The sequence below is a fragment of the Opisthocomus hoazin genome, chromosome 16, assembly GCF_030867145.1.
Source record: "Opisthocomus hoazin isolate bOpiHoa1 chromosome 16, bOpiHoa1.hap1, whole genome shotgun sequence".
NCBI classification, from domain to species: domain Eukaryota; kingdom Metazoa; phylum Chordata; class Aves; order Opisthocomiformes; family Opisthocomidae; genus Opisthocomus; species Opisthocomus hoazin.
The window spans coordinates 17672595-17700582 of record NC_134429.1 but is presented as its reverse complement, the minus strand read 5'-3'; the positions used below and the strand labels follow the sequence as shown (position 1 = coordinate 17700582).

At 43.2% G+C, this 27988-nt stretch overlaps 1 protein-coding gene across 3 annotated transcripts in view; it reads right to left on the bottom strand.

Moving 5' to 3' along the window:
• RERE (arginine-glutamic acid dipeptide repeats) overlaps nt 1-27988 on the bottom strand; it is a 250854-nt gene that overhangs the window by 99262 nt on the left and 123604 nt on the right. For 2 of the 3 annotated variants that reach the window (XM_075437109.1, XM_075437111.1), the window contains exons 4-7: nt 24700-24805; nt 23100-23196; nt 19350-19454; nt 2086-2134 (exon numbers count right to left, since the gene is read on the bottom strand). In XM_075437109.1, the coding sequence (XP_075293224.1) occupies nt 2086-2134; nt 19350-19454; nt 23100-23196; nt 24700-24805 (357 nt within the window). Of the gene's footprint in view, nt 1-2085; nt 2135-12549; nt 12706-19349; nt 19455-23099; nt 23197-24699; nt 24806-27988 lie in introns of those variants that run through there. The other variant, XM_075437112.1, reaches the window with a different exon arrangement.

Below are 27988 nucleotides of genomic sequence, written 5' to 3'. Positions count from 1 at the left end.
GGCCTACAATCAACCATCCACAGATCTTCAGATCGTACCTTACACTAATTACCAGGATGTGGATATATCCTCTAAGTGATGACATTTGTCAGAAACACAGATGCTCAGTAAATGAGAAAGAACAAGGGAAGTTTAAAATCCTAAGCAAGCAAAAATTAACAGTATTCTAAATCAGTGGACCATCTTCCTATTTTTTTTCCCTGTCCCTAAATGCATCTGGTAATTATACCTTACTGCACAGGTGAGTAACACCTGCCAAAATACTGGATGACAATTTCAGATGAAAGCAGTTTTGAAGGTATCATTTACAGTACTCTTATTATGACTAGTGAAGAGAATAGGACTTTTTTCTTCTAAAGGCAAAACATCAAGAATAGTTACATAGGTTCCATCAATGTTTACTTTCACTAGTTATTAAACATGATTTTAAAAGGAGTCTGAATGAATATTCATCGCTCGGATGCAAAAATCCAGCACTTGGACAGTGCAAAGTCAAATCCACTGGTAAAGGAGAGCGCTCAGTTCCGAGTGACAGATCTGGCCTTATAAAACCAGAGCTGTACGTCAACGCTCTTTAAGCAAAGATTATTTTCAGTGCTTGTGAAGGATTTCCCTGAAATTAGAACTAACATCCCGGGAACAACCCAACATCTAGACTCCTAACCTTATTCTGCTTCCCGGTGAACACACTCAGCACGCTTTCTCAATTTCTATTTTAACAATCCAAATGGCTTAAGGCACTGGTTTTCAGAACTTGCAGTGCTTCTTAGTTCTTCTCACAACCTAGCAAACAATACAACTGAGGTCTCCCTACCTTTATGATCAAAACTTCTCCTCCCTACATCATCAGAAACTTTAAAGAAAGGCTGCATAAAGGACTTCCTGGGAAACACAAATGAGACACTGCAACTGTAACCTGGCTTCTGCACACTAAGGACAAAAGGGTCATTTCAATAATTATCCATAACTACCACGCCTCCTACTTAAAAAGAATTTAAACTGTTTTGCATCAAAATTATGCAGGTAAAAAGGGTGAGGACCAGCTAAGGTCCTACATGGCAGAGGGAGAGGGTGCCGGTGAGGCTGGCGCATGGCAGCAGAGGAAGAGGGTATTTAGAGAGAGGTCTGTCCCCAACAGCTGCCAAAACTGCTCCCGCTAGAAATACTGATTTCATCTTTAAGACGACTGTTGAATTACTGAACACCCAATAGCCCCCTGACTTTTCTGCTGAATTACCACAGTCGCTCAAGCTCATTGAACATATGAAAATAAGAGAACACGTGCAGGCTTCAAGTGTAAACACAAGGCAAGGAGGAAACGCAGAGCCACAGACACGACACCAGCCAGAGCACGCTCGGAGACAGACATGAAGGCAGAGTGAGTTTACAGCGAGTTCTGCATTAATGACAGCTATGTTAACAGACATGCTTAAAAGCACTGTATCCTGTGTTAAAAGATGAATACATACATAAATATATGTGTATATCTCAACACAGTTGCTGTACAGGAAAGAAACTTTTCTCAGGTTTGAAGTTCTCCCAGCCTTCTAATTTTATAATGTTCTTGGAAAAGTGCTGTCTATTTTTTAAATCACTTCTAACAGAACTCCACTTTGTTTAAATACACAGATTCACGAAAAGGACTCTACATGTTATCGGCAACACACTATCAACTTGACAATTTTACTATGCCAATTAAAATGAAAACATTTACTTTGAATATAACTGGAAAACATCACCAAATGAAATGTTTATAGTTTATTAAAAGCATTGCTTGCTGAAAGCCAGCTGAGAACACATTCATTTTTAACTTCAGTATGTGCCCAATAATAGCTGGGATTTTTCCTTCATTTCCAGTAGTTACTCAGATTCATTCAATCTTCTTCTAGAATTAACCCAGTAGCACTTCTGCTAATAAAAATCATTAACATTTCAACATTTGACACAGAAAAATCTCATTAACTCCTGAGGAATCTAAAAATCACTCCTATGTGAATGCATACAATTTTAAGTAAGTGTCCTCTGAACAGATCAAGTGGCAAGAGCGTGTCCTCCGGATACTAAAATACAAACAAAATCCCTTACCTGATGGCTGGGTCCAACTCTGATTTCACCCTGGGTACTGTTTAGCCTCCTAACATTAAAAGAAAAAAAAAAAAAACAGCAATGAGAAAGAATTATAATTAATGAAATTTGGGACCACAGTCTGTATTTTTTGTCCCTGCATTTCCAATGCAAATGGAAGAGAAGCAAAACTAATACATCATTGAGAAAACAAGCAAGGACATACTGAGGCGTATTACAGGCCTCGCTGCGAACGGCGAACACCGACGCGGCAAGCCTGGGACTTGCAGCCGAGCAGAGGAGCTGAGGCAGAGGATCGGGGCGCTCCGTCCCCGCGATCCCTCAAAGCCTCTGCGGTTCTCTACAGCCCTGAGCTGCTCTGTGCTTTCGCCAGCCAACTCCAACGCCTGCTACGCGGAGCATCACCGTCCAACAAGCATCTTTTACCAGTGCTGTGTTCCTTCAACCACTTCGTTCAACAGCAAAGCTAAAGTAATGCAGACAACATGCTAAGCACTACGCTACAGACTAATACACAGGAAATACCACGTTCCTCACGAACATCTTGGTGGTCATTTTAATTTTGAAAGAGAAAATATCTTAAATAAAGATATTTGGGGTATTAACCTTTGAACATCAGAGCCTTGCATGACCAGAATTCACAAAACTAATTCTTCTTTTTCCAGGCCGAGTTCATGGAAAACCATTCAAGCTATTTTGGATTTCACATGCAAAATTATCTAGCTCTTGCTTTAAGAGGTTAAAATTATTATTGTTGCTTTTAATTCATTTGCTAAAATCACGAGTTAGCACACAGACACACAGAAAATCTAAAAAGCAGTTAAAACATGCCTTGTAACACTTGTAGAGGTGATTTTAACTCAATTCATCCAAAAAGGGCTTCCCTTCTACACAATACACTTGGCCTTCATATTTTTCCACTACTTTGAAAAGATATTTATATAAAAAGCTCGACGTTCCAAACGAACTGTCCTCCGCGTAGTGCTAATTACGCTCGGAAGGGCTCTGTGCTGCTGACATCATTGCCTGGAGCTATCGAAACATTGCAGTTACAGTAGCAGAAAAACTGTTTTCTCATGTTGCAGCAGAACTGCCCTGGTGACAACAGAAGTTAAAGGTGTGCCAGTATAAACCAGAATAACACAACTGCCATGGCAGAATTTATTTTTCTTCCTAAATTTTGAACAGACTAACAGAGTACATAAAACTTTACCATGGAAGAGTACCCTTTGACCCTTTTTCTTCACTAAATATATTACAATATAAGCAACAAGAAGGTGCACGAACAAAACTATTTACTACTTGAAGTACTAATTTCTGAGGGACTATAGTTGAATCCAGGGGACCTCTCTGCTGTAATCTCACATATCCAGCTCTTGCCAGAGCCAGGTCACTACAGTCTATACAGATACTTGGGCCCGAACATCGCTATGGGTGCAGCTACAGTCTGAAAACCTCAATGACTCTCCAAGACTCCTGTAAAATAGCATTAGATAACACAACCACATCCAAGGAAACTCAAAATCCTTAAGATCAACATTCTTCTCTTCCTAAAAATTCTTATTTAAACATACATCTTTTATTTATATTCTGCATATTACATTAACAGGACAACAAAATTCAGAGTTAAGACAAACTTTTCAACTTAACACTTCGATAACTGCAAAGCACGTAAGAGAGTCCAACACGCTGGCAAGGAAGAGCACACACACGAACCTAGCAGATCACCACCTTTAATCTGGAAACAGCAAACTTGAATTCATCTTGCAGTTTGCTGTTACAGGAGTAATGACACCATTCAACAAGGAAGCTGCCACCCTGCAGGATTTCTTCTTCGCCCTGCCATGTTCACAGTGATCATAAGCAGTGGCTGAGGAACAGTTTCCTTCAAACTTTAAAAATTAAAATCACGACCGTAAACTGCTAGCCCTGAGCCAAACTAACAACGGAGAGCCCAAGCCATTAAACACCATTTGAGGCCACAAAGGTTACTGAAGGGTTTTTCCGACACGATCCTTTGCGTACCTTCATGACCATTTTACCTCAGAATTTCACAGTACGTTGCCTATGTGCATGAAGTTAAACTTCACCCCACTGAGCGTTCTGCAACGTTACTCGTTGGTGCACAAGTGGGTAAACCACAGCCGCGGATCTGACCAGACCTCGTCCAGGCCAACCCAACAGGAGAGCCTGTCAGACAGGGATAAACACAGGTCTTGCAATAATCCTAGGTCGTGATGTCTAAGCAATGCTACCTGCCTGGTAAGCAGATCTGCTCTAAAATACGTGCCAGAAGTCTCCTGGAAAAAACGAGAACGTCAGAAATGGTTTTCTTCAATGCACATTTTTGTCAGACATGATCTGACACTGTCCTCTTGTTCTCAGGTTATGCAAAGAAATGACTGAACCAGAAAATCAATTTTATATTTACAACAAAGTTATAAATTAACTACCAGGATACATTTTTTCAGCTACAAGGTGTCAGAACGTTTCCCTGCGAGGAATGAAGGAGAAACCGACAACAGAAAACGCTGATGCTCTTCCTTTACTCCCAGAATTCATTCTCAAGCCAGGCACATCTCTACCAGTCAGTGCAAGTCAAACTCAAAACATGTCTATGCGGCTTCTGCCAGCTACAATCCTTCACACCAGCCAAAGGCCGCACAAGTAGGTTTTGTACTTCAACAGAACATTCAGCTATTTTCTGTTTAGATAGGAAAATACCAGTAGGCCAAACAGCCCCCAACTCCCAGTTTCTTCAGTTGCACCGCACTGACTACGATAAATACAGCATAGAAGAGTCAAGACTGATCGTGGGATGCTGGAGCATCCTGTAAGTAATTGCCAAGATAAAAACGAAAGTTCTGGATGGGCCTTCGGCTCCTAACTATTCACGTGGTGTTTGCTGGGGAAACTCAGTGGGGCTACCCCAAACATGAGTCCTCACATGAAAATGAAACGTCCAGAGAAATAACTCCGTGTGCCTTTTCATCACTCGTTTGCCATTTCTGGATTATATTCAGACCCTAAAGGTACTCCCTCCCCCTGCCCCAAAAGGTGAGGGCTGCACTGAACTAAGCTGCTGTGCAGGAAGCTCTTTCGGACTGCACTACAGCACATTTCTGTGGGTTTTTTCTTAAAAAAGGGCACGAAGCTGATCACTCCGCAAGGGCACACAATCTGTTAAATAATTTTGACTGTTTCCACATCCCCAAGAATGGGTTTGCAAATGGAAGGAAAATTTTTGCTATGGAAACTAAAATGCACTGTAGATTTTAAAGCTAAATTATATTGGCGGAGAGCAATTACAATAATAATGGAACAGCACTCTGTGTTTATTCTATGGGCAAGAAAAGAGAGGACCCAACACCGTATATGAAATCTGACACAAAAGAAACTGATGTAACAAAGCAGTATCCATAGCAACAACAACTTAATATTTCAGTCCTCTTCAGCTGCAGTGGATTAAATATAATGACAAGATGTTCCCTTTGAAAAGTAACCTGTTGCCATGACAACGTTGTATTCTGCAAAGTAAACAGGGGCTGGTCAGGAAGGAGATGGAAGCCTGCGACTGAATATCAAAGAGGCAAGAAGCTCCTGTAGCAGAGCAGGGCAAAACCAGCACGCTCTAATCCGAGAGAGGCTTGCTCCAACCAGTGCGGAGAGAAGAGAGAGGATGTTCAGTTCAATACAGCTTTGTCCTCTCAATTCCAACGCCACGGGGGAGGTTGGAGGTTCAAGGCCAAAAGCAGCACCACCGAGAGGAAACAGTCCAGAGGTGAGGATGAGAAAGGAACAGGAGACAGCACAGGGTGGTGCAGAGCTTTAATTTATCACCTTTAGAAAGAAGGAAAGAAAGGAAGGAAGGAAGGCTGGCAACAGCAGCTCCTGCACTACTTCCAATACAAAAACCAGTTTAACCCTCTCTGTTTATCCTCTGCCTCCTCGTCCATACTGCACACCAGACTCGCACCACGTACGCAAAGGCTGGCACAACTGGTCGTCTTTGTCCACGAGAATAACGCAGCATTTCAATGCCATCGAGGACCGAAACACGATCACAAAAGAACGACCACAAGACAGAGGCCGAGCTGCCATGAAGTCCACCAGAGCAGCCCTGAGGATAACTCGGGTTCAGGACTTGCACCACCAACTGCTCTTACGGCACTGCCAACGCCATACAGGAGTCAAGGCTGGAAACTCGCAGCCAAGCTCCCCAGAGTGCTCCCCAAGGCACAAGGCATTTGCAGATTTCTGGGCAGCACGTCTCCGCACTGTCCTACCTCTGTCCTATCCTTGACATGAATCCAAGTCAGCTCCTCACCCAGCACATTGACGATCTTTGCTAGGAAGCCAGGCTTCTGCTAGCAGCTGTATACATAAGGTTGATCTTCAAGGTCTGGGATCGTGTGTACAAGACGGAATCTTAGAAATTGTGATACTCCTACTTTCATGTTTTCTTTTTTACGACCAAAGTTCAGCAAGAAACCTGCTATGCAGTAACTGCACATTTTGATACTGACTTACACACCTCAGACGGGCGTGAGGGAGGTGGCACTACTGCAGTATCACCTTGAGCCAACTGCGTTCTCCACCTGTTTGCTTCATCCAGCAACAGACATGGTTTAATTTCGCTCTGCTGTGGTCACCAGACACTCAGTGCTCTGCACCACGGACTGCACTTCCATCGGCTCTCTGAAACACTGCCACTAGCCAGCAATGACTCAGAAAACACAAAGATAACTTAATGCTATCATTAAGTTGAAAAAACACAACCCACCAAAACACCACAACCCAAACGTCCCATGTAGGACACCGTTCTGTGCTAACCATTTACCACTCTTGGCATAATCATTCCTGACCCTGTATACTGAGGTCATCCATAACTGAACTAGAGGGATGCTTCAACAGAAAAAGGTTTTTAAACCCATCACATCACTCAGCCGCACACTACCTCTCAAACAGTCTTTTTGATTCTCTTTGGAGCTCTCCAAAAACGGATTTCCAAACCAGCTTGCTAAAAACCACGGCCTACTGCAACATATGCGTATCACTAAGGCACAATTCACAGTGCAAACGAAGTTTCAGCAATTAAACCACAAGCACTATGGGTCGAGGCAGCTCTTGCCATCCTGGAACACAGCCTGTCGGAGGGGACAGGGCTCGCTGAAGTCAGGACCAGAAAGGGTACGAGAACAGTGACTACTGTGTGTTCAACCATCACAATGTGAGGACAGATTGTTAGCTAAGGAAACGTGCAAAAACAGATAGAAGAGGTCATTATTTTTATATGATGAAAGATTAAACGAGAGAAGACACTGCTTAAAGCTAGGATATGCAAGGTCTTGGGGGGGTTATGGTTTTTTGGTTTTAATAAGCAATAACAAGCTACAGCACTAAACAATTCATCTTCTGATATTTTGGTTTATCTACAAAGCCTGGTAAGAAAACCAATGGCTTACTGAATAAAACCAAAACCAGATTAGAGATATATATTGTAGGCAGAATAGATTATAAATTGCAATCAGACACTTCAACATTGATGTAGCCAAGATGTCACTATTGTTGGCAAGATAATTGATTACATAAATTGAAAGTGTGATACAGTAAGGCAATTCCTAGATGTTTGTGATTTCTGTGAAATTAATATAAATCTGTAGTCAGGAAAGAAAGTGTCAAGAAAAGGATTTTTAGAAAAATCCCTTGATGCAAATAGTCCAATACCCAAGATGAAAAAAGTGCTCTTCAGAGGCAGTTCTAAAAACATCTGGCAAGGATCATTTTGTTCCATCTCTAGAGGGACAAAACCGGAGAGAATAAAATTACTCCGCTCCAGCTGGTTAAAAAATAGTTTATCAGGGCCTGAAAGAGAGTGGCATTACATTCAACAGATTCATTTGCTAGGACATTCTGTTTCTTTTTATTCTGTGCATCCATAAAACAAAATTGAGAACCTCCCTTGCCACGCTCCTCCCTCATCCGATGCTATGCAGGCTCTGTCTGCAAAGACGACACTATAAAGAAGAGCTTTACAGACATTTGCTCCTCTGCAGCACTGAAGTCGTAAGATTTCACCACAGTGATGCAAAATCCACTGCCCACAAACACAACAAGCCTCTGTCCTGCATCACGGCTCTGTTCTCGCTTCCTCCAGGCATCTGCTTCTGGGCCCTGCTGGGAGCCAGGACACTGAAACTAACGGATCTTCAGTCTGGCCCAGGAAGACCGTCCTTACACATGTTATGTTCTTCCATTACACAGTTCCAAATACAACAGGGACAATCAGGGTGAGGCCATTCAACCTTCAGCCAAAAAAGCCCCACAGCCACCACAAACCTGAGTGCCAGGTGCCTCAGCATAACACAGCTGGCTCCCTGCCTCCCCCTTCGAAACAAACAGCAATGCTTGCCTAAAGACAGTTAGTCACATTGTTTTGTTTTTGTTATATGGGGATCAATATCAATTTACAGATTAAACTATGACTTCGTAGCTTTTTCCAACAATTTTCTACATTAAAAAAATTTACTTCAAGTTACCCGATTTCACGTGTCCAGCTGGCACGTGTGCCTTAAGACTTTCTTTTTTCAGCAACATTTCAAAACCCCTTTTCTAGAAGTACCTTAATGCTCAGAAAATACTTTTGCTAATGGCCAGCCTCTAGTAAGTTTAAGTTTTGTTTAAAACCTGTTGCAACAGTGTGTCATAATAATAAAAAATAAAAAAAAAAAACACAAGCAATTTTGTGTTCCAAGTGGGAAAAAAAATCAAACCTGTATTGCAGGCAAACGAACTCAAAACGGGGCCGTTTTTAGCGATTGCCCAATCTAAAGCAGGAGTGAATAAACACGTACTAGCATTGGTATCTTCAGGACAAGCTCAAACCTGCTGACTGACTGCAGAGTCACAACGTTACAGAAGCGGAGGGCTCGGTGTTCTGCACCCATGCTGCTGTTTGGAGAAGGAAGGAGTTGCAGAGGTTTGAGTCAGACCAGAAAAGCTTTTTTAAGAAAACGTTATTTTTCATCAGGTTTACATATGAGAAAATTGTCAATCCAGTCTTTAGGAAGTATCGTCCCCATCTCAAAATGCTGGACAGAAGCAACTGTAATACAGCCGTTCTGAGGCACAAGTTACTGCAAGGAAAGCAGCATCCTCTCCATGTCGGAATTACCTGTGTGGGCAGTATTTTGCTTGTAGATATCATTGATCACTCTCTAATATTTATTTGCCAATATTTGTTTACTTTCAAATAAGGAAGACACCAGTATTCTGATCGAAATTTTAAAAAAATTAATTAAGTGGAAACCATTACATAATACAAAGTGTTTTTTTTAATCTGGTCTACATGTGATTTTAACAGAACCAGAACATTATTATTTGCAAGCAATATTTGCACTGATTAGTAAGTATGTAAATGAGTTCAACATGGAATTACGTTGCTTTAAGAGTTTATCTTGTGTAGTTTCTAGAACAGCCAGGCAGCACCTCTGCACTGCCCAGAGCAAATATTCACTATTAAAACACACTACATACTGCACCAGCACCATTTCTCCAGCACCATCACAGTTTATGTGCAGGACAGTGGAACCAGGCAGCACCTTAGCAGCTAATTTTTTGCATACAGCTTCATCGAGGTTCGATGCAATGATCTACCGCTCGGTCTCTTAGCTTGCTTGGCAACACAAATCTCCCGCCCCCTTGAGCAGCAGATACACGGAGAAGCAACAGCACGTGTTAAAGGTGATAAGCATGAAGAATGCGAAGCATAAACCAAGCTTGAAGATACTCCCTAGTTCTGCCATACACCTGGAAACACAAAGCTCTAATTAAAACAAATTACACCCTAAAGAGCTGGAAGGAAGGGGGAAGAGGTAACCTTACTACTGAAGTCTTGAAAAAAGCTGAAATGAAGCCAGAACAAAGGCAAGTAAAACCATCGAGTACTTGGCCACTATTTCTTCATCCAAAGGACAAAATGCAAGCGCTTCCCGTAATATATCTGTAACTTCAAACAGTTGTTTGGAGTGGAACTGCAACTCACCAGACCACCTCCCAACAGCCTCTGAACCGGAGAGAATCTCTTGGGCAGCCGGCCAGCTTCAGCCCTCACCATCAGCAGTAACCGCGTGGGCACGCTCCGCAGTCGCACGCAGGTGGAGCCTCTTCGCAGCACTCCCCGTATCTTGCCACTGCCACAGATAACTTGCAGCAGGCAGCCTTCCTTCTCCTACCACTAACGGGTTATTTGGTTTGGCTTTTTTGGGGGATGGCTAGTTTTCTATTTGTGTTGTTATTTTTTTTTTTTTTAAACCCAAGCGTGACAGTGTCGTACACCCATGCACAAACCCAAGGAACTGCTCTCATTGTAAACAAACTGGCTGACCAACCCCGCAGCTGGCAGTACAGGTGAAAGATCTTTGTGTTGAAGCATGTGGAAAGAAAAAACTGAGATCTCAAAAAACACTGAAAGTAGGGACAGGGAGTAACTATACTTCCGCTAGGAACAGGAACCACGCGACTCTATACAAGCACAGCAGGGACAGCAGACGCATCCTTCATGGGGGAGCTCTGGGAGCCGTTACAGCCAACACCACATCCCCAAGTTCTCATGTGCAAGTGATCAAGTGAAGAATGCCTTATTTGGCATATTATTCCAGCAGGATTTGCTTTGCCAAATGTAATACTTTTGTCTGACAATCAGATTTTGTTTTGTTACAATCTAGAGGTGTTTTCATTTTTTTTCCACCTGTGCTATTGTAGGTTAACCTTAATAGTTTTTAAAAAGAAGCATGACCAAAGTTTCATTTTAAGTTTAGAAGTGGCATTTTCTTCAAATCTTTTCTAAATGCATGTGTTTTATCACTGAAAAACAGCACCAGACAAACTGCTTTGTACCCTCCCCATCCCTTAATGCATCGTCCTCTGCTTAGAAGTCAACGTGTAAAACAAACGTTAAGGACACAAGGTGTCCTGCCCCTGGATTCCTGCAGAGCAGTGTCATATTCCTGTAGCTCCTTTATTAGGAATAAGAATGCTTCTAAAGCCCAGGCCTGCAGAGACAACCCTCTCAACTACGAGGCGATTCGGGCAGGCTGAAGTTCAAGGCTATCGTGCTCTCTAATCGTCAGCATGATTTTGCTTCAGCCCATGGCAAAAAATGACCAGCGACCCACAATAAATAGGTGTTCTTGACTTATATGCTCTACAGGTATAAAAGGAAATGGAAAAGGGAATGACACTTCAGATCACATACAGATACAGACACGGCACTAACAGGGGCAAAACTGTGCAGTCTTCTTCACCGCTCGTTCCTCAGCTTCCACCAAGAGCGGGAAGGCACCCCCGGTAACGCACACTGCACAGGTGGACGACTACGTGTGCAAAGCTGGTAGTCATCCTTCTGCTCTGAAGTTCCAGAGATGTCACTATGAGCAGCGCAAACCATCCCGTCTCCTTCAAACTCAACACACTCCAGTAACTCGCAAACCCGCTCCCCTGCTCGCAGTGTTGCCCCTCAGCGACAGCCCCCACGGGGCCAGATCAGTTCTGCAGGCCAGCGGGCTGGGCAGAGGGCCACAGCAGAACAGCACCCAGTTTTGCACAAGTTCAGACACTACTGTGAAGGAGAACACACTGCGGAATCAAGTTTGCTCCCATTCCCCTCAAACCCGTTTATATTTAACAGTGACAAGTCGCTGATGGCTGTCCCGCAAGGACCTCCAAGCAAGTTGCAACCCTGCTATCACTGCACAGAACTGCAGAGCTCAAGTCCTCTCTTTTATTTAGATAAGCCTAAAAATTAAAGTGGTTTGCTACCCGGTAAAACTGAGGTGGGTATCGCTCACGCAGCTGTCATGGGACAAGCTGCCGATGCATAAGGCAGCATTGCTGCATTTTAGATACATACGTGCTCACCGCATGTGTGACAAGCAAGCAGAATCATGCTGCCTACTTTTTTTTTTTTCCTTAAGACTTGCAGAGTATCAGCAGGACGACTGTCCCTCGACCCCAGCGAGAGCCACCCGTCCTCAGAGCAACCGGTGCCTGCCTGCTGCTCTCCCTGCGCCGGGCTCGGAGGCGGCTGCTGCAGGCCCAGCCTGACAGCCCCGCCGGCAGCCCCGCCGCCCGCCTCCGCAGCTCCCTCCGGACCTACCACGGGGCTGGCACGCCGACAGCGCAGCCGAAATGAAAACTGCACCACGAGGGGGGGGGGAGGGAAATAAAAAAGAAAAAAGAGGAGAATAAAAAGCCCACACAGCTTCAACGTTTTGCTGCATGCACCCCTGAGCCAGCTCAGTGCCCTCATGCACCACGCGAACGGCTGCGCAGCCCCGCTGACGGGATTACCGGCTCCTGAGGAACATGCAATAGCAACAAAATGATTTCAGCAACATTTCAGAAGTCACAAATAACAGCAAAAAATCATCATTCTTTAGGGGAGGCCAGAGTGATGCAGCCTACCTGCAGGGGCTGAATGGATCATCCATGACTATGACAGGCTCTTGTGGGTTCAGCTGTATTCCTGAACCCTCTACTTCACAGCTAAAACTCTGCCTTTTCCACTCTACCAACTCAAAATGGAGGCACATGCAGTCTGAGAGACCTCAGCGAGCTTTCACTGAGCTTGTGCTATGACCTAAGCCTGCACGCAGAACGCAGAAACTTCGCCCTCGGACTGACGGGACTGAGCATGTGCTGTGACCCTCCCTCCTCGCACGCTGCCTCGGCGCAATCCGTCCCAGCCCGCTGTTTCCGTAAATAAAGCGCAGGGAGCAGACGCTGCAGCAGCTCCTGCGCCGAGCCGGGAGCGGGGCCTTCGCGGGGGATCTGGTACGGCCAACGCGCCCCAGCAGAGCCGCGCCGAGGCCGGCCATCGGCATCCCGGCACTCCGGATCTCGCCGAGGGAACCACACGCCGATTCAAAAAAAGGCTTCTATAAGCTTTTTTCTCTTTTTTTACCCTAGTTTGTGATTAGCTTTTAAAAAAATCACGTTGATTAAAAGGCTCAGAGGTTTTCACAGATGCAAAGGACAGAAGCTGCACATTTTAGTATACAATTCATTGCTAGGAAACGAGCAGCACGCTGACCCACGAAATGCTTTCATCCTACCCGTCAGTAACGCAACATATGAGAACATTTACAGAACACGAAATCTCAGCAACGCCGCTGCTGTTCACCAGCACGCGTGAGCACAAGGCGAACCCACGAGGAGCCAGACTCCACTCACGGTCTGAGCTGCCTTCAGCACCCTCCATCTTTGGTGTTCCAGTTTATTAACGTAGTTTTTTAAAAAGTTCTCAGCTACCCGTCTATGTGAGGTAACATCCCCTCCCGCTACCGCGTGAAATGCTTTCCTTAGTAGCCCTGCCTCCATTTTAGAGCACCCGAGATGCCTGCATTTACTGCAAGGCTGGAAAAGAAGTTTCTCAAATTTTGAATTTTAGAAGACAGAAACAGACTAAGCAAAACAGATCAGGCCACAGAACAAACCCAAATTTTCCCTCTTTCACAATAATGCAGCGAGAAAGTTTTACACAGGTCGCCCGTACTACGCTACCTCCCACTCCCTTCTTGGGAGCCTTCACCAGCGTAGTCTGGCTCCTGCAGTGAACCTGCAATCCCAATTCAAACGTTCACTAACTTGAACATTTCGGCTACTGTGGCTCTGCTGCAGCCACCTGATGCTACCAAAGCTCACTTATAATCTGCAGGAGCCGTTCCCAAGATATAGGATAGTGGGGCTTGGCTCATGCTTGTAAAATAAAAAATTTTAAGAAAATTAGAACCAAACACAACCAACCACGATAAAAGTTCCTATGTTTTTTTTAAATACTAAGCTATATGAGGCTATGTATTTAAAACTTCCAGAAACACAATGAAGTTTTACAAACTGCTTTAAAAAAAGAAAAAAAAGGCAAAGGAGACAGACCCATCGTAACATTCTATACCATGTCCCTTCTGTTACAAAAATATTACAGGCAGCAACACACCCAGAACAAGACCAGCCAAATCTTCCCAGACCACAGACTGCAAAAAGGTAACGACTCCGAATGCACTGCAGTCTTCACCAGCCGAGCGGTTTAAGTAAGCACACTTACCACGGCCCGATGGGTCTAGTCTTCACCTGATCTACACCTGAAATCTGTGTTTGGATTTTTTGTTGTTGTTGTTCCTTGGGTTTGTTCCCTCAGGTTCACAACACAAACTTGAGAAAGTTCTCAGCTTTTATGCTACCCTCCCGTTCAGAGACAATTGAGATATGGACACATAATGTATTCCAAATGATATTAATAAGTGTGATATCAGACAAAAGGATAATCCAAGGAAGTTCTACATCCATTTATATAAACGCAGGTTTTGGGGAGGGGTTTTGCTGCGTTTGTTTAAAAGGCATCAACTGCAAGCCACTTCAACACACAACAGCCCCTACTGTCATGAAGTGAGGGTGCTCAGCATCTTCCATAATTCTTGCCCAGGAATATCAGACAGCAGCAATGCAAACCAACTTTCTTGTAATTTACTCAGACATACAGAAGCCATCTGTTTCACATCACATGGGCCTACCATACAGTCCCTGATTTCCCCCATCAGGAGGATTCCTGGCTGTATTTAAAATTGCTAAACCTATTTTTTTTTTAATTGCATTTATGATACTCTGTAGGAATTGTCTTATCTAAACAAAGTATGCCACAAACTGTTCTAAGTGTTCTACTAAGCATCATAAGAACCCATTTTAAGGCTCTGATTTGAAACATAAGGATGGATACATTTAAAAACCTTTATTATCACTTCATCCTCTATCACTGCCCTAGGCACTATAAATATGCACAGAATCAAAATATTCTGACTGCTAAAAATTAAACAAAAGATTCAAAATAGCAAAACAGAACTCTGCAGTCCTCTTTGGCCTCTGTTCACGTTTTGGCTGTAGATATCCATTTATCATTCAACTACGATTTTTTCCAAAGAAGGGCAACATTTAGAGGAGGCCTTGAACACCCAACTTACACAACCTCACACTGGCTTCCTGACTTTGCAAGAATATACACTATTCTTATCTTTTTCTAGAACTGAAACTTGTACTGCACCCACTATGCTTTCCATTGAAAGGAGGAAAAAAAAAAAAAAAAAAAAAGAAAAAAGAGGTTCTTGATTCAGACTTTCAACAGAAACCCCCTTCCAGACAACAGCAAACAGGAAGCCATGAAGGACAAGAAAAAGAGAGTAAGTCACCCTCAGTTTCACTCTGGGAACACTCCTCTCAGAGACACACCAATACTCAGCTCACGACATCACCGAACAGAACACTTCAGCAGAGGAAGATTAAAAATAAAGAAAAGCAAATGTTGTGGAATAAAACAAAGATCCTGGTCCTCCCAAAACATCTATTCAGAAAATTCACCCATACCTTGAATGTTTGGTATTATTTCGTTCTACAATGCAAAACAATGCTGTGGAAGAGTAATTTCAATTCACAGCTATGAAAACCGTTTTTAGAATAACAACTGATTATTTCTAGTTCCAAGTAAAAATTCAGTAGCACTTAAATCTACGTATATTTACAGATGTCAGTCAGTCAAAACTTCAGAACGTACATACTTACTCCTGAGATCAAAGAACTGATTGCCCGGTACGCTACAAAACCAGGCCAACACCAGCAGTGGCACTTGGCATGCCTGCACCCTCGAGTAAGACAGTTCCAAGTTGTCTCTACATCCATACGGAACATCAGAGTACAAAAGGAAGGACTGGGAGAAGTTCTCACCAGAACCAGCTCCATCTGGCACCATACTGCAGATGGGGTAAGAACCAGAGTGGTACTAAAGGAGTGGTAAGATGAGAGCTGGTGAAAAGCAGCTGTCCGAGGCCAAGCAGCACGCTCAACAGCATTCCCCAGCCTTGCTGCACGTCTCTTTTTAATGGGCAGAGCTGATTTCTGACTCAAATACCAAAATGAACAGCTTAAGCTGGTGCGGTTACTGATTTTCTAGTGTCATATATCAGGCCTGTTTTTCTTTGTCCATTAACACTTTTCTTGTCTGCTAGTCTGTGCACTTTGAAATGCTTCTCAACTAATTTCAGGGCATATGCCATTCACCTACCATTTTTCGTTTGATAAAGCACTGGTCTCATCTGGTGAACCCAAAAGTTTGAGTGGGATTCCACGTTAGTGGAATTAGCCCATGTCAGAGCAGTCACCTCTCTGCGGAGACATGAAATTCTTTAAGAGATTTGACAAGCCACTGGGGCATGACTGGGAAGAAAAAAAAGAAAAAAGGATTTATAGGTCCTCTCTCAGTCAGCTCCCCTCTCTAATACAACCCTCACCTAGCAAAGATTTTATTTAATTATTTTAAAGTACTTAGCGTAAAATGAATTCTCCTTCTCATCTGGCTATACAAGTTTAACGGATGTATTCCACACCCTCGAGAGCCAGGAACATATTTCAGGTCTCCTTACTAGCTTGATTAGCACTCTATTCAAGGTGATAAAACACAGCCTCTAGCTATAAGATTAGTTTAGTTTTTTTATTCCACAATCAGAATTTTCTCACTGATGGGGGAATTACTGAAACGTAGCGTGTAATATTTTACCAAACTCTGTAGGAAAAAGAGGAACAGCTTGATATATGTTGTAAAGAAAAAAGTTACCCCAAAATGCATAGGTTTACCACTTCCAGACACCAGAATGCTGAGCAACAACATCATGGTTGATACTTCCCAAGCTGAACCTACAGTCAGCAAGCTTTCAAACAGAAATCCAAGGACAAAGCATACTTTCCTTTAGCACTGTGTGCTCCAAGAACAAAAGGGCCTCTTACTACACATCCACCACACCAGTGTTTTGGTGGTTTCTGGGGTCTGGGATTTTCGCAGGTTGTTTTGCAAACAGAATACAGGAAAACATAGAAAACAGTCAGATTTCCCAACACACTGAGCTGCACCCGAGAGTCCTGGAAAAACTATATGAGCGTCCTACGCTGAACACAAAATCACTCCAACAGAAATCCTGGTTTGTAGATGCAACCTACAGCTCAAGCTTGTGTGGTCTAAGAATGTATCCTGCCACACACTTCTACGAGTCAATTGAGGGGGTCACACAGCAGTATTAAGGACCTTATCTACAACTTACTACGACTCCAAGCTACCATGAACATTTTCCATCCTGTCCACACGAAACGGAACACTACACTGGAAAAGCAGAGCAAGTTCAAGACAAAGTTTGTTTTTATAGACAAGCCACCAACAGATCACCCTGGAATGTGTGTTACAGTACTTCAAAAAACCAAATAAATCTAGAATTAGGTATTCAAAAAAGCATGCATTCTAAAGCAGTAGCAAACACACAGGTAAAAAAAACCAAAAACAAACAAAAAAACCCAAACAAACGATCAGCTCTTGTTTCTAAACTTCCCTTATTCCAAGACAAAATACAGACTTGAAGAGCTAGAATTGAAAATAAAACCAAAAACACCCCAAAAAAACCAACCGCCACCACAACCCACAACCCCAACCCTGGCTGCAGCCAAATGAAGAAACACCTACACTTTGAGAGCTGGCCAGCCTGAGGAATTAGCTGCTCACTAAGTGCTCTGCTTTGTCGTTCCATTGATCTTTCCAGGCTCAGTCGTTTTCTAACAGCTACTTCTACACAGAAAGTGGGTTTAAAACTGCATTGGCAACTGGCATAAATGGCGTTTTGTAAGAGGAATCTTCCGTTAAACACAGAACTGGAACATTAATTCGAACAGTTCATTTACCACCCACACCCTCACAACTAAAATGCATCGCAGAGAAGTGACAACGTTAAACACAGGGGTCAAGCACGGTGCTGAATACCAGAGAGGTGTATCATGACAAAGTCCACAAACACCTCACCTTGTCGGACTGCTCCAAAAAAAATACACAAATGATGTTAGAAAACAATTTTAACATCTTCTGCTGTAAAATATTAGAGGATGTCACGGCCTTTGCCCAGAGCTCAGCACCATACACCAGCAAGATTGCCTCCTAGGACTTCCACTGACACCACCGCTGTGAACATGAAGGGAATCGATCAAGGGAGTCTACCTGGGCCAACACCCTGTCTCCGACACATGCACAGCTTCAGACACTTCAGAGTAAGGTACAGGAAGCCTCATAAATAGGCAATTCCATAATTAGATGCCCACACAGGGAGCTTCTTTCTAACTGCAAGCACTCAGCGGCTGGCTATGCCCTGAAGCATGAAGATTCATATCTGCATGACAAACAGTAATTCCACAATGTAACAATTCAAATATTTATTATTTATATGCCTATCTAATCCCCACTTAAAAATACTACTCTTCTCAACAATATCTCTAGAAATCAAGGTCCACAAGCTAATTACGTTTCCTGCACTAAAAGAAACAATATGACTGTCAGTCGGCACAGACCTTGCTGAGCCCTGTTACGCATTATTCATCTTTTACTCAAGTGCTCATAGAAATATGCCCCTAGACAACACACTCTTGAAGGCTGGTATTTGTAAGGCACTCTCTGCGTTTACGAAACTACATAATTGAAAAAATAAGAGTTAGGGTTTGGACCTGGAAAATAATGAACAGTCTAGTATCCGTTTTGCTTTCCAAACACAGCTGATAAAGATTAGCTGGACAACTCCTAAGCAGACTGAAAGAACTGGGAACTGAGAGAGCACGCTGGACATACCTTCTTCATACATGTATTAATTCCAAAAAAAGTTCTTCCTGTACCTCTAATTTGCTCTAGGCCAGCAAAGCATAAACTAGGAATCATTGATATGGGACCCTATATGAGTATTTGCACATGAAAGCATGGATTTCCACACTTAGTACTTCTAAAATTACATTCATATCTTCTAACACGCAATGCTGAAATTTACACACTTTTAAGAAATCAAATTGAAAGGTTATTTTCAGAGGTGGGCATTTAGCCAATAAGACAGCGGAGAACTGGTAATCTCTGCAACCATTAGCACAATTTTGCAGCTCTACACACCTGTTTTGAAGCAATACATTATTCACCCAGAGATGCAACGGGACATCGTGACTCGCTGGACAATTTCATTATCTACTGTCAAATTTACTCCTATACATACACGCAGCAGGAGGCAGCAGCTTCTCCCTCATATTCGCTTCCACCTCATCTTCCTACCAGCATCACACTCGAGCTTAACTTTTCCTCCCTCGAGTAGTTTTCCTGTTCCTACAGGCTCAGATCAGTGGTAAAGCTTGCCTTTAAAAGTCACTTTACTTACCTTGTCTCTGGATTATAGCCCAGTATGTAGAAAAATGAATCCACTCGGGCTTTAAACTCTCTAGCAGCAAATATGTCAGAGAAATGCGAGATATTACACTTCCCTCTGAAAGAAAGAGGGGAAAGAAAATGGTATTAGAATTCTATCTTGGATAACAGCTATTTTAATTAAGTGCCACTGCAATCTGTGCATAAGCCACAAACATCCTTGTGTTCTCATAAATGTCTAAAACTTCATAAATATAAGTCTGTTGTAACAAATAACCGTGCAGATTCTTCCCATGGTGGAAAGGGAAGAAAATTCCATTACAATGTCTCAGCTGGCATTCTACAAACATTCAGTAATTCTCATTCGGCCAGCACACAGTCCCGAGGAGCCCAAATTTAATCACACTAACGAACAGTATCCACCCTAGAAATACAGTCCTGAAAATGTCTTATCTTCCAAGTTTTTACAGTCTTATTAAATTTATGTCTTTAAGGAAGCTTTAAAAATTCTACTATTCATATTCTTTGGGAAGTCAGCTTTTTATTTAGAAAGCTAAATAAAACTTCAGTTTAATAACATTCCAAATAAAAAGCAAAGTTATGCTGTTTTTAGCAAGAGTGCAATACTAACAACACAAATTTCAAACACGCAAAAGTTTCTTCCTTCACTTTCATATATAAGAGAGTAAAACACATAAAGACATTTATAAAGAAAAAGAGAAAAAATAGAAAAGAGGATTTATTAGCTTATTTTACAACAGATTGTTAATAATTCCTTTCATGTAGTTTGTTGATGAAGTCGTTATCCTTGAGGACGAGCATAAAGACTAGCTGTGAGAAGCTGCATCTCATCTCCTTGAGGGTTTGTTGGACTCAATGCTTGACAGCCGCCCGTGTTTTCCCACTCGACGCGCTGCCGTTCACTGCCACCAAGTAAATCCGATTAGAAGCGGGCAGATACGAACGGGCCAGAGAGGCAAAGAGTTAGTGCTGTTCATCTACACCTGATTCAATCCAATAAACAAAGCACAAGGTTTTGCTCCTTTTCAGTACGTCAAGCTTTCTAGTATTAATACAGATAGCATCTCTTTTCACTCATATTTACCAAATAGCATTTGCTATTATAAAGAAGCTGCTGTGGGGCTTATTTAACATTGTAAAAAGGTTTGCCAGTCTTGGTTAAAATTGAAGAAGTGCTATTGCCACCAGTACACCAAGATGAGTAGTTATTTTGCCTGTAATAATACTGGATCTGTTTGCCTGGTCTCCTCAGCAGAGCTTAAAAGCACTGTGTACTTGCAAAACTGCACTAGAAAGTTGAAAAGCTAAGCTTGCTTCCCTTTCATGGTAAAGCACTTCAAAAAGCCTTCCCAATCAACAGCCACGAAGAGCTTTGCCTCGGAACACGAGCTCTCCAACACACAACATCAGCTACTACAGGTGAGGAAAACACACACCAGAAGGATGGGCACAGTCGCCGACCGTCCCAAGACAGAATCGATACGGCTGCCCTGTGAGCTGAGGCTGCAGAGCTGTCCCTACGATGGCCTAATCCTCAGCCAGCTGCCTGTCTGGCACAGGGCCGAGCAACACAGGGCTTTGCACAGGTCATGCCAGGCTGCAATGGAACATTAACGAGGTCCGTAATTGAGGCGTCACACAGAAATATACTGAAAGACACACTTGTTCACTAATATTTATTTCGTTCCTCGTGGCTGAAGCTAGTTTCCTATTTCAGTCATTTAGAAAGAAAAAAAAATGGAAAGGGGTATTTGTTTTGATACTTCACGTTAAATTCACATTTTAGAAGTATTTTAGGGAAAAATACTTAGTTTCCTTTCAATAATTCCTCTGACAGTTAACAAGCATTTTCCACATAAGCTGCCACTGCTTTCCTGAATATAAATAGCACATCTTGTTCATAGCATTTCAGTCAAGTTGTGCTACATCTTACTGCAAAGATTTACTATATAGGTAAAAAGGACATAACTTCTATTACACACTTCCTCAGGCATCTACAAGTATCCTCTAGTTGGATTTTCCACTGGTTAGAGCAGAGGACTGGTAGTTACAATCACTGGTTTTAATTCCCAGTTTGTCATTAATTCATTGTCTGACCAGAGCCATCTGCTTGCAGAGGGCAAAGGAACAATCTCCTATCATAATAAATTAAAATTTCACGTTAAACCTTCTTTCATGCATCACAATAAATTCTGCCCACTCTTTGTTCTCAAACTGTAAGAACATGACGTGCAATTACGCTTCTGTTCGTCTTGTACGCTGAAAATTACTGATGTGTATTAATCACAATTTGCTAGAAAATAATCTGCAAAAATACAATCTTTCTCCTGCAAAAGTACATTTAGCATCTTTAGCCACCACCTACAAGCCTGTAAGAATTATCAAAAGTATGAACGAGCCAGAACACCCCAAAACGACAGTGGAACCGTATGTCAACACGGAGAACCAAGAGAGCGAGCTGGAAGGCGCCCACGGGAGGCCCTTCCACACAAACAGGCGGCCGATAAAGCGCGTGCCAGGTGGAGACAGCGATCAGTCCGGTCTGTCAGCAGCCTCCACTCGTTTTGGAAGGGGAGAAGAGAAACTCAGCTTTCAGGTTGGCTTGGTATACATATATATTCCATTTTTATCTTTCCATTTTTATCTTTGCTTTAAAGAAGAAAACAGAAAAGCTGTAGAAGAGAAGTTAAAATACTCCCAGGGAAAATTCCATACACACAGTTCAGTTTCTTTCTGCTTAAACAGACAGATTTCCAAGACTGGTTCCACCAAGACGGCCAACCTCCTGCTAGCTTCTTTCTAAGCATGCCAATTTTAAATTGGAAGGTGACCTTCTGTAACTCAGAAAAGACACTACGGAATTTCATAAGGTTATAGTACACCACTGGAATTTTCCGAGCTTATAATAAAAAAATCTAGTATGTAAATCAAAGACTTCTTCCCACCCTTATAATAGAAGTTGCAGCCAGTTTGTCTTGAAGTAAGTGGCTTCAGCAAAGTGACTCTGCACAAAAAATGTCTCCAGATGGTTCTAGTGAAACACCATCTGAGCGTTATCATCAGGGAGATTACTCCATTTGCATTTCCACAATATCCACGCACGTTTGGCACATTGAAAACCTGCTGAAAAGTAATGCCTTGCTGGTTTTATTTGAACACATTTTGAAGTCCTGGTGTATCCCCTCAGCCTAGTCAAAGGTTCGCCACTTAAATTAAAAACTGAGTGGGTAAAGAGAGCAGCACCCTCCAGGAAGGGCAGACAGTACCGACAACAACGCGGGGGTCCGTTGCCTCCTGCCTGCAGAGATAGTTTTTAAACGAAGCTCTTAGCTGAGCTGTAACGATGACAAGTGCCTCAGAGCAAAAGTCTTTAACGCAATTTAATCAGGGCAACATAGTAACAGTCACTTTACTCGGAGATGCTATTGTTAATAGCAAAATCAAACACGGAGAAGGGAAGGGTAGTATTTCTGCGGGAGCTAGCAATAATCTAAATTGGCTGTGATGGGAAACAATATCTTCTGAGCAATATTGATTAACTGAGATTAAAATGAGATTGTAGAATTACAGCTCCTTTTTGAATGAGAACAGATAACACAAGTTAATTACTGCAGGAGACAAGGAGAAAGCTGAGCGGTATGCTAATGATCCCCACACAACACCAGCAAAAGCACCCCCCTCTCCGTAACGTTTTTCTCCTCGTTCCCCTCAGAGACACCGCAGCACATCCACTGTCACTTACCTGAGGGCAGCAGCGTGGTAAGTGTCAACATAATCCGAAATGAAGAGCTCTCGATTCTTGATAACTGGGTCTGTAATAACAAGCTCTCGTCCAGAGTCTGCCAGAAAGCAAAAACACAAACAAAAAAACCACCAACACATTAGCTGTGGTCTGAACGCACCCCCCACTGCCATTTTTGCAGGTATTTTTTACAGGTCACAGTTTGAGGCTGTTTCTTAGACACCCACTCCTCAGTGTTTAAAAGATGACCAACGTGCAGATTGTTTACATGGCCTGCAAGGTACGGCAATAACACGGTACCCATTTTTAGACATGAATTCTCCCTTGTCATATCTAAAGAACTGCTGAAGGGAAACAGACTCTAGGGGTACTGGATGACACATCTTGGCCACTGACCACTAAACGTGGTCACTCCTAGGTGAAAAGGAATGAAGTAAATCAATTTATCACTGACTTCTGGTCTCTGGGTTAAGGTTTTGGTTGTTTTGCATATTTAATCTCCAATTTTCAACAAAATCTTGACAGTACTAACTGCTTAGTGCTCTGGCTTTGACATAAATATTGAGATTCATGTGCAGATACAGAAAATGCTCAGTGTTAACAAAAAAACTGGAAGCTGATTCTTTCCATGACTTCTTTACAATACCTTTGAAGAACACACAAAAATATTTCTCCACATCCACAAGTGTGACACTAAAAAGCAGCCATGAAAAAAACAAATGCTCATCTTTTGACACTGTGCCTATAATCCCACTGTTAGAAGTTTCAAATAAATTAGTACGAGAAATATTATATTTGTGCAGCTTTTGCTAAAAGCACACGCAAGATGTCCTTAATGCCTGCAAAAAGGAGAACGTATACTGCACTTTGTACTGTCATGCGCCAAAAAGGTGCTGTGTTCCATATTTCAAGCATCAATTTTATCATCAAAATTCACCTTGGAGTATCTTCAGAATTTTAACGGTTGCCTCAAGGAAAATTCCTGGCAAGAATAGAAGCAAATGTTATGTCTCCCCTAGAGGCAAGAGATAAATGACACTGGAACATGTACTAAAGTTTCTTCTGCTTCTACTAAACCCCAGAACACACTTGTTTTTTGCAAAGAAAAAAGGAGGAACTCAGCTATGAGTGCTTCGGTTACATCACCTACTGCAATAGTAATCACAGTCAGTATTCAGACGTGCAAGGTAGCATGAATGTAAAAATGTAGTTCTTGCGACGCTATGGCAGACTCACAAAAAAGAGAAAGATGCACAATTTCTTTAGACAACTTGGTCTTCAGCCAGTCAGGCATTAGCACGCTGTCCAGAAGGCCTCCAAAGGATCCAAGGTGATTTTTCTTTCCTACTCTCTCTTAAGGCATTAGTGTAACACAGCACAGTGTTTAAACCATACCTGAAACGCTATGGTTACAGGACATACACTAGTTAGAACACACAAGGCAGGTAAGAAACACTCTCATCCATCTTCTGATAGATTGTTCTCCTCAACAGTCCTTGCTTCGCATCCCTGTGCAAACGTGTTCTTGCTTTCCAGACTGTCAAAACTTAAAATTCAGAGTACAAGTAAAGAAGGCCTTCCGCTACAGAGCCTAACTTACCATTCTCATTGTGTCTGTCCTGAACCAAATGCTGATAGACTGAATCTGGGACTTCAGACTGGCGATAGTACCATTTGACATTCATAAGGAGGTGGTCCCGTTTACTCTGAAAAAGAAGGTCTAAAGGCATTACTAAAAAGGAAATCCGACCACATCTGACACAATCTTCTAAAGTATAAAATTTGTTTTCACACTGAAGAAAACCTGAGTTAAGAGCCAAAAGGGAAGAAAACATTTCTATGGTAATGAAACAAGGGCAACACGCTAACGATTGACTTTTATACTCGACAAAGGCAACAAGAACCTACTGCACCATCACGCAGCTGTATCTCTGCGTATCTGACCAGCAAATACCTACGTATTCACCCACCAAAAACTAACACATGAAAAGAAGAGGCAGGGATCAGAAAGGGACAGGAATTTTTGGCCTCATGCAGCATGATCTTAGTCTGCTAATTCCTACAAACAAAAAGCCACACACGGAAAAAAGAATATGAATAGCGACATAACTCGGTGCAACCATTCTTAACAAACAAGATACCAGATGTTTTTTCCCCAAGGACAGACAGATTCAGACAAAACCGTAGCTGTTCTTTCTGACACTCCTTTACACCAAGGAGTAGGATGCTGCACTCCAACCGCTCGCGTACCTCACGCCGCCAACAGAACTATCTTCCTCCAGTGCTCCCTTTTCATTCGCGAATCCAGCTACCAGTTTGTTCCTTCTCAGAAGGAAACCAAAGCATAAACACTACTTAAAATGAGAATTTTTAGATCAAGTTATTACAGGCTCTCTGCTTCAGTCGATCTTTGAAACCCATGGTAGTGAACTCTTCCTACTGCCCCAACACACTGGAGGGAACAGAAGGCGGCCTAGAGGAAAATGCACATTCTTTTGGCATGAGGCAACCGCAAGCCCGGTTTGTTTTTTCTGGGTTACAGTTCCCTCGACCCTTCGAGGCTGCTCTTACAACATTTACATTTAAAAGTTGAATCACAGGTTACTGCACCAGTAAGTTCTTATCGTCTCTCCCGTTTGCTTCAGCCTAGTTGTTAAAGCCATTTCCACCCTTTCTGCTTAATAAACAACGTCCAAATCTTGCCATTCAATGCACTTCCTGAAGCCTTTGATCAAAAACACATGTAATACCGCAGAACACCTGCCGGTGGCAGCATTGGGCCAGAAAAGTCTGTTCAATGCACCGCGGCCCGGCGTGCTCTGTGTACCCAGCGCCTCGAAAGCCCCTCACGACGTACTCAGCGTACTGGTGCTGTACACCAGAACCTGTTTTTATTTTTTTAAATAATACATTTGCAGTCAAAGACAACAAGCTTGTCTAGTGCGTGAGAAAGATCCAAAGGACAAAGTCCGAGAGGCAGCACAGATTTCTGCTGCCTGCTGTTCAAAAAAGGCGGGAGCAGACTGCTCCGCTCTCCCTCAAGCTCTCTGCAGCCCCGTCTTCAGGCACAGTTTCTCCGAATTCCGAAGACAGAAAGAATGCACAGAAATGCTTTGTTACCCTCTTGCTAAGAGCTCATAAATTCTATCAGCGCTTACAAGAACTGCATGCAACAGCGATGGGAAGCATTAACCCAGCATCTCTGCGCTGAGTGCACGCTCCGACAGCATCACTTCGTAGCACCAAAACTACTCACTTCTACGCGTGGACAGTTTACGACAAGCATCAAAAGCTAATGCTTCAGTTTTCTTGGCTTGTTCCGCTCCAGTCGGGTGGCTCTCGGACAGCCCAGCAGCCCATGGAGCGCTGGAAAGGGGCCGCAAGTACAGATGTCCACGGAGCCGCACGAAGGGGGACCACGGAACAGCAGTGAATTTTGTTGGCGGCAGTGGTTTGGAGCAGCAGATGATATTGCAGGGGGGAGCAGATGGACTAGAAATCTACACCACGCTCTGGCAGGGATGGTGCTTACAAACACCTGTCTACAAACCAAATCACAGAATCACAGACTGGTAGGGGTTGGCAGGGCCCTCTGTGGGTCACCCAGCCCAACCCCCTGCCGAAGCAGGGTCACCCAGAGCAGGCTGCACAGCACCGCGTCCAGGCGGGGCTGGAATATCTCCAGAGAAGGAGACTCCACAGCCTCCCTGGGCAGCCTGGGCCAGGGCTCCGTCACCCTCAGAGGGAAGAAGTTCTTCCTCATCTTCAGCTGGAACTTCCTCTGCTTCAGTTTGTGCCCGTTGCCCCTTGTCCTGTCGCTGGGCACCACTGGAAAGAGTCTGGCCCCATCCTCCTGACACCCACCCTGCAGATATTTATAAGCTTTTATAAGGTCCCCTCTCAGCCTTTTCTTCAGGCTAAACAAGCCCAGCTCCCTCAGAATCATCAAAAGTCCCAACAACAACCAGCAGCCAGTGGAGAGATTTGAGCAAAGGAAAAGAGCTACTGGATCCTAGCACAAAGTTCGACCCTGCTTCGACAGTGGGGTTGGACTAGATGACCCACAGAGGTCCCTTCCAACCCCTACCATTCTGTGATTCTGTTGTGGGGAGGACAAGGGTAGCAAGTGATGAACGAACGGATACACCCTCATACATGGCCTTGCAGCAACTCTGCTACGAGGGGACCGTTTTGCAGACAGAACTCTGGAAGCGCAACAATTCTGTGTGAAGGTAAATCCTTCACGTGTGCGTGCACTGAGATGATCTTACAACAAAAAGGGAGGGATCAGAACTGTGAAATGTCTTCATTGCCTGGGCACCACACAGAGCCGGGAGGTCACGGCTTCATTCTGAATTAGGCCAAGGCAGCAAAGGAGCTGGTGATGCAATCGCTCCACCTCCCTGTCTCGGTTTCTTGTTATATCGTAGCGTAGCGCAGGGCTTTTAGCAGCACAGGGATGAGGCTAAGGTCAACACTGCCAAAGCGTTCTGACACGCTCCGATGGAAGAAATTAGTGGCTGGAAGGAAGGTTTTTCCATTTGCTGCCATAAGGGGCCACCTCATTCTCCCCTCCCTAAAGACCCTCTCAGTTTGTCACTCGGTCAGAGCAAAGAGAAGTTTTTGCTTATTGCTGTCTCTCTCCTGTAAGCGTTACTCCGAACGCCCCAGTTCCCCAATATATGTTAAAAAAAATGGAACAGCAGGGTATTACACAAGAGCTTACTAGGAATATTCACACATTAATGCACAATGAAGGCAGGCAAAGTATTTACTATGTTTTAGGGTATTTTATCACCTCACCACTCAAAAATCCCACACTTTAGGAAAGTGTAACATCTGCATACAGTCCAGAGCTTCTTGCTAGTTCAAGCATTTTAATCTGATTC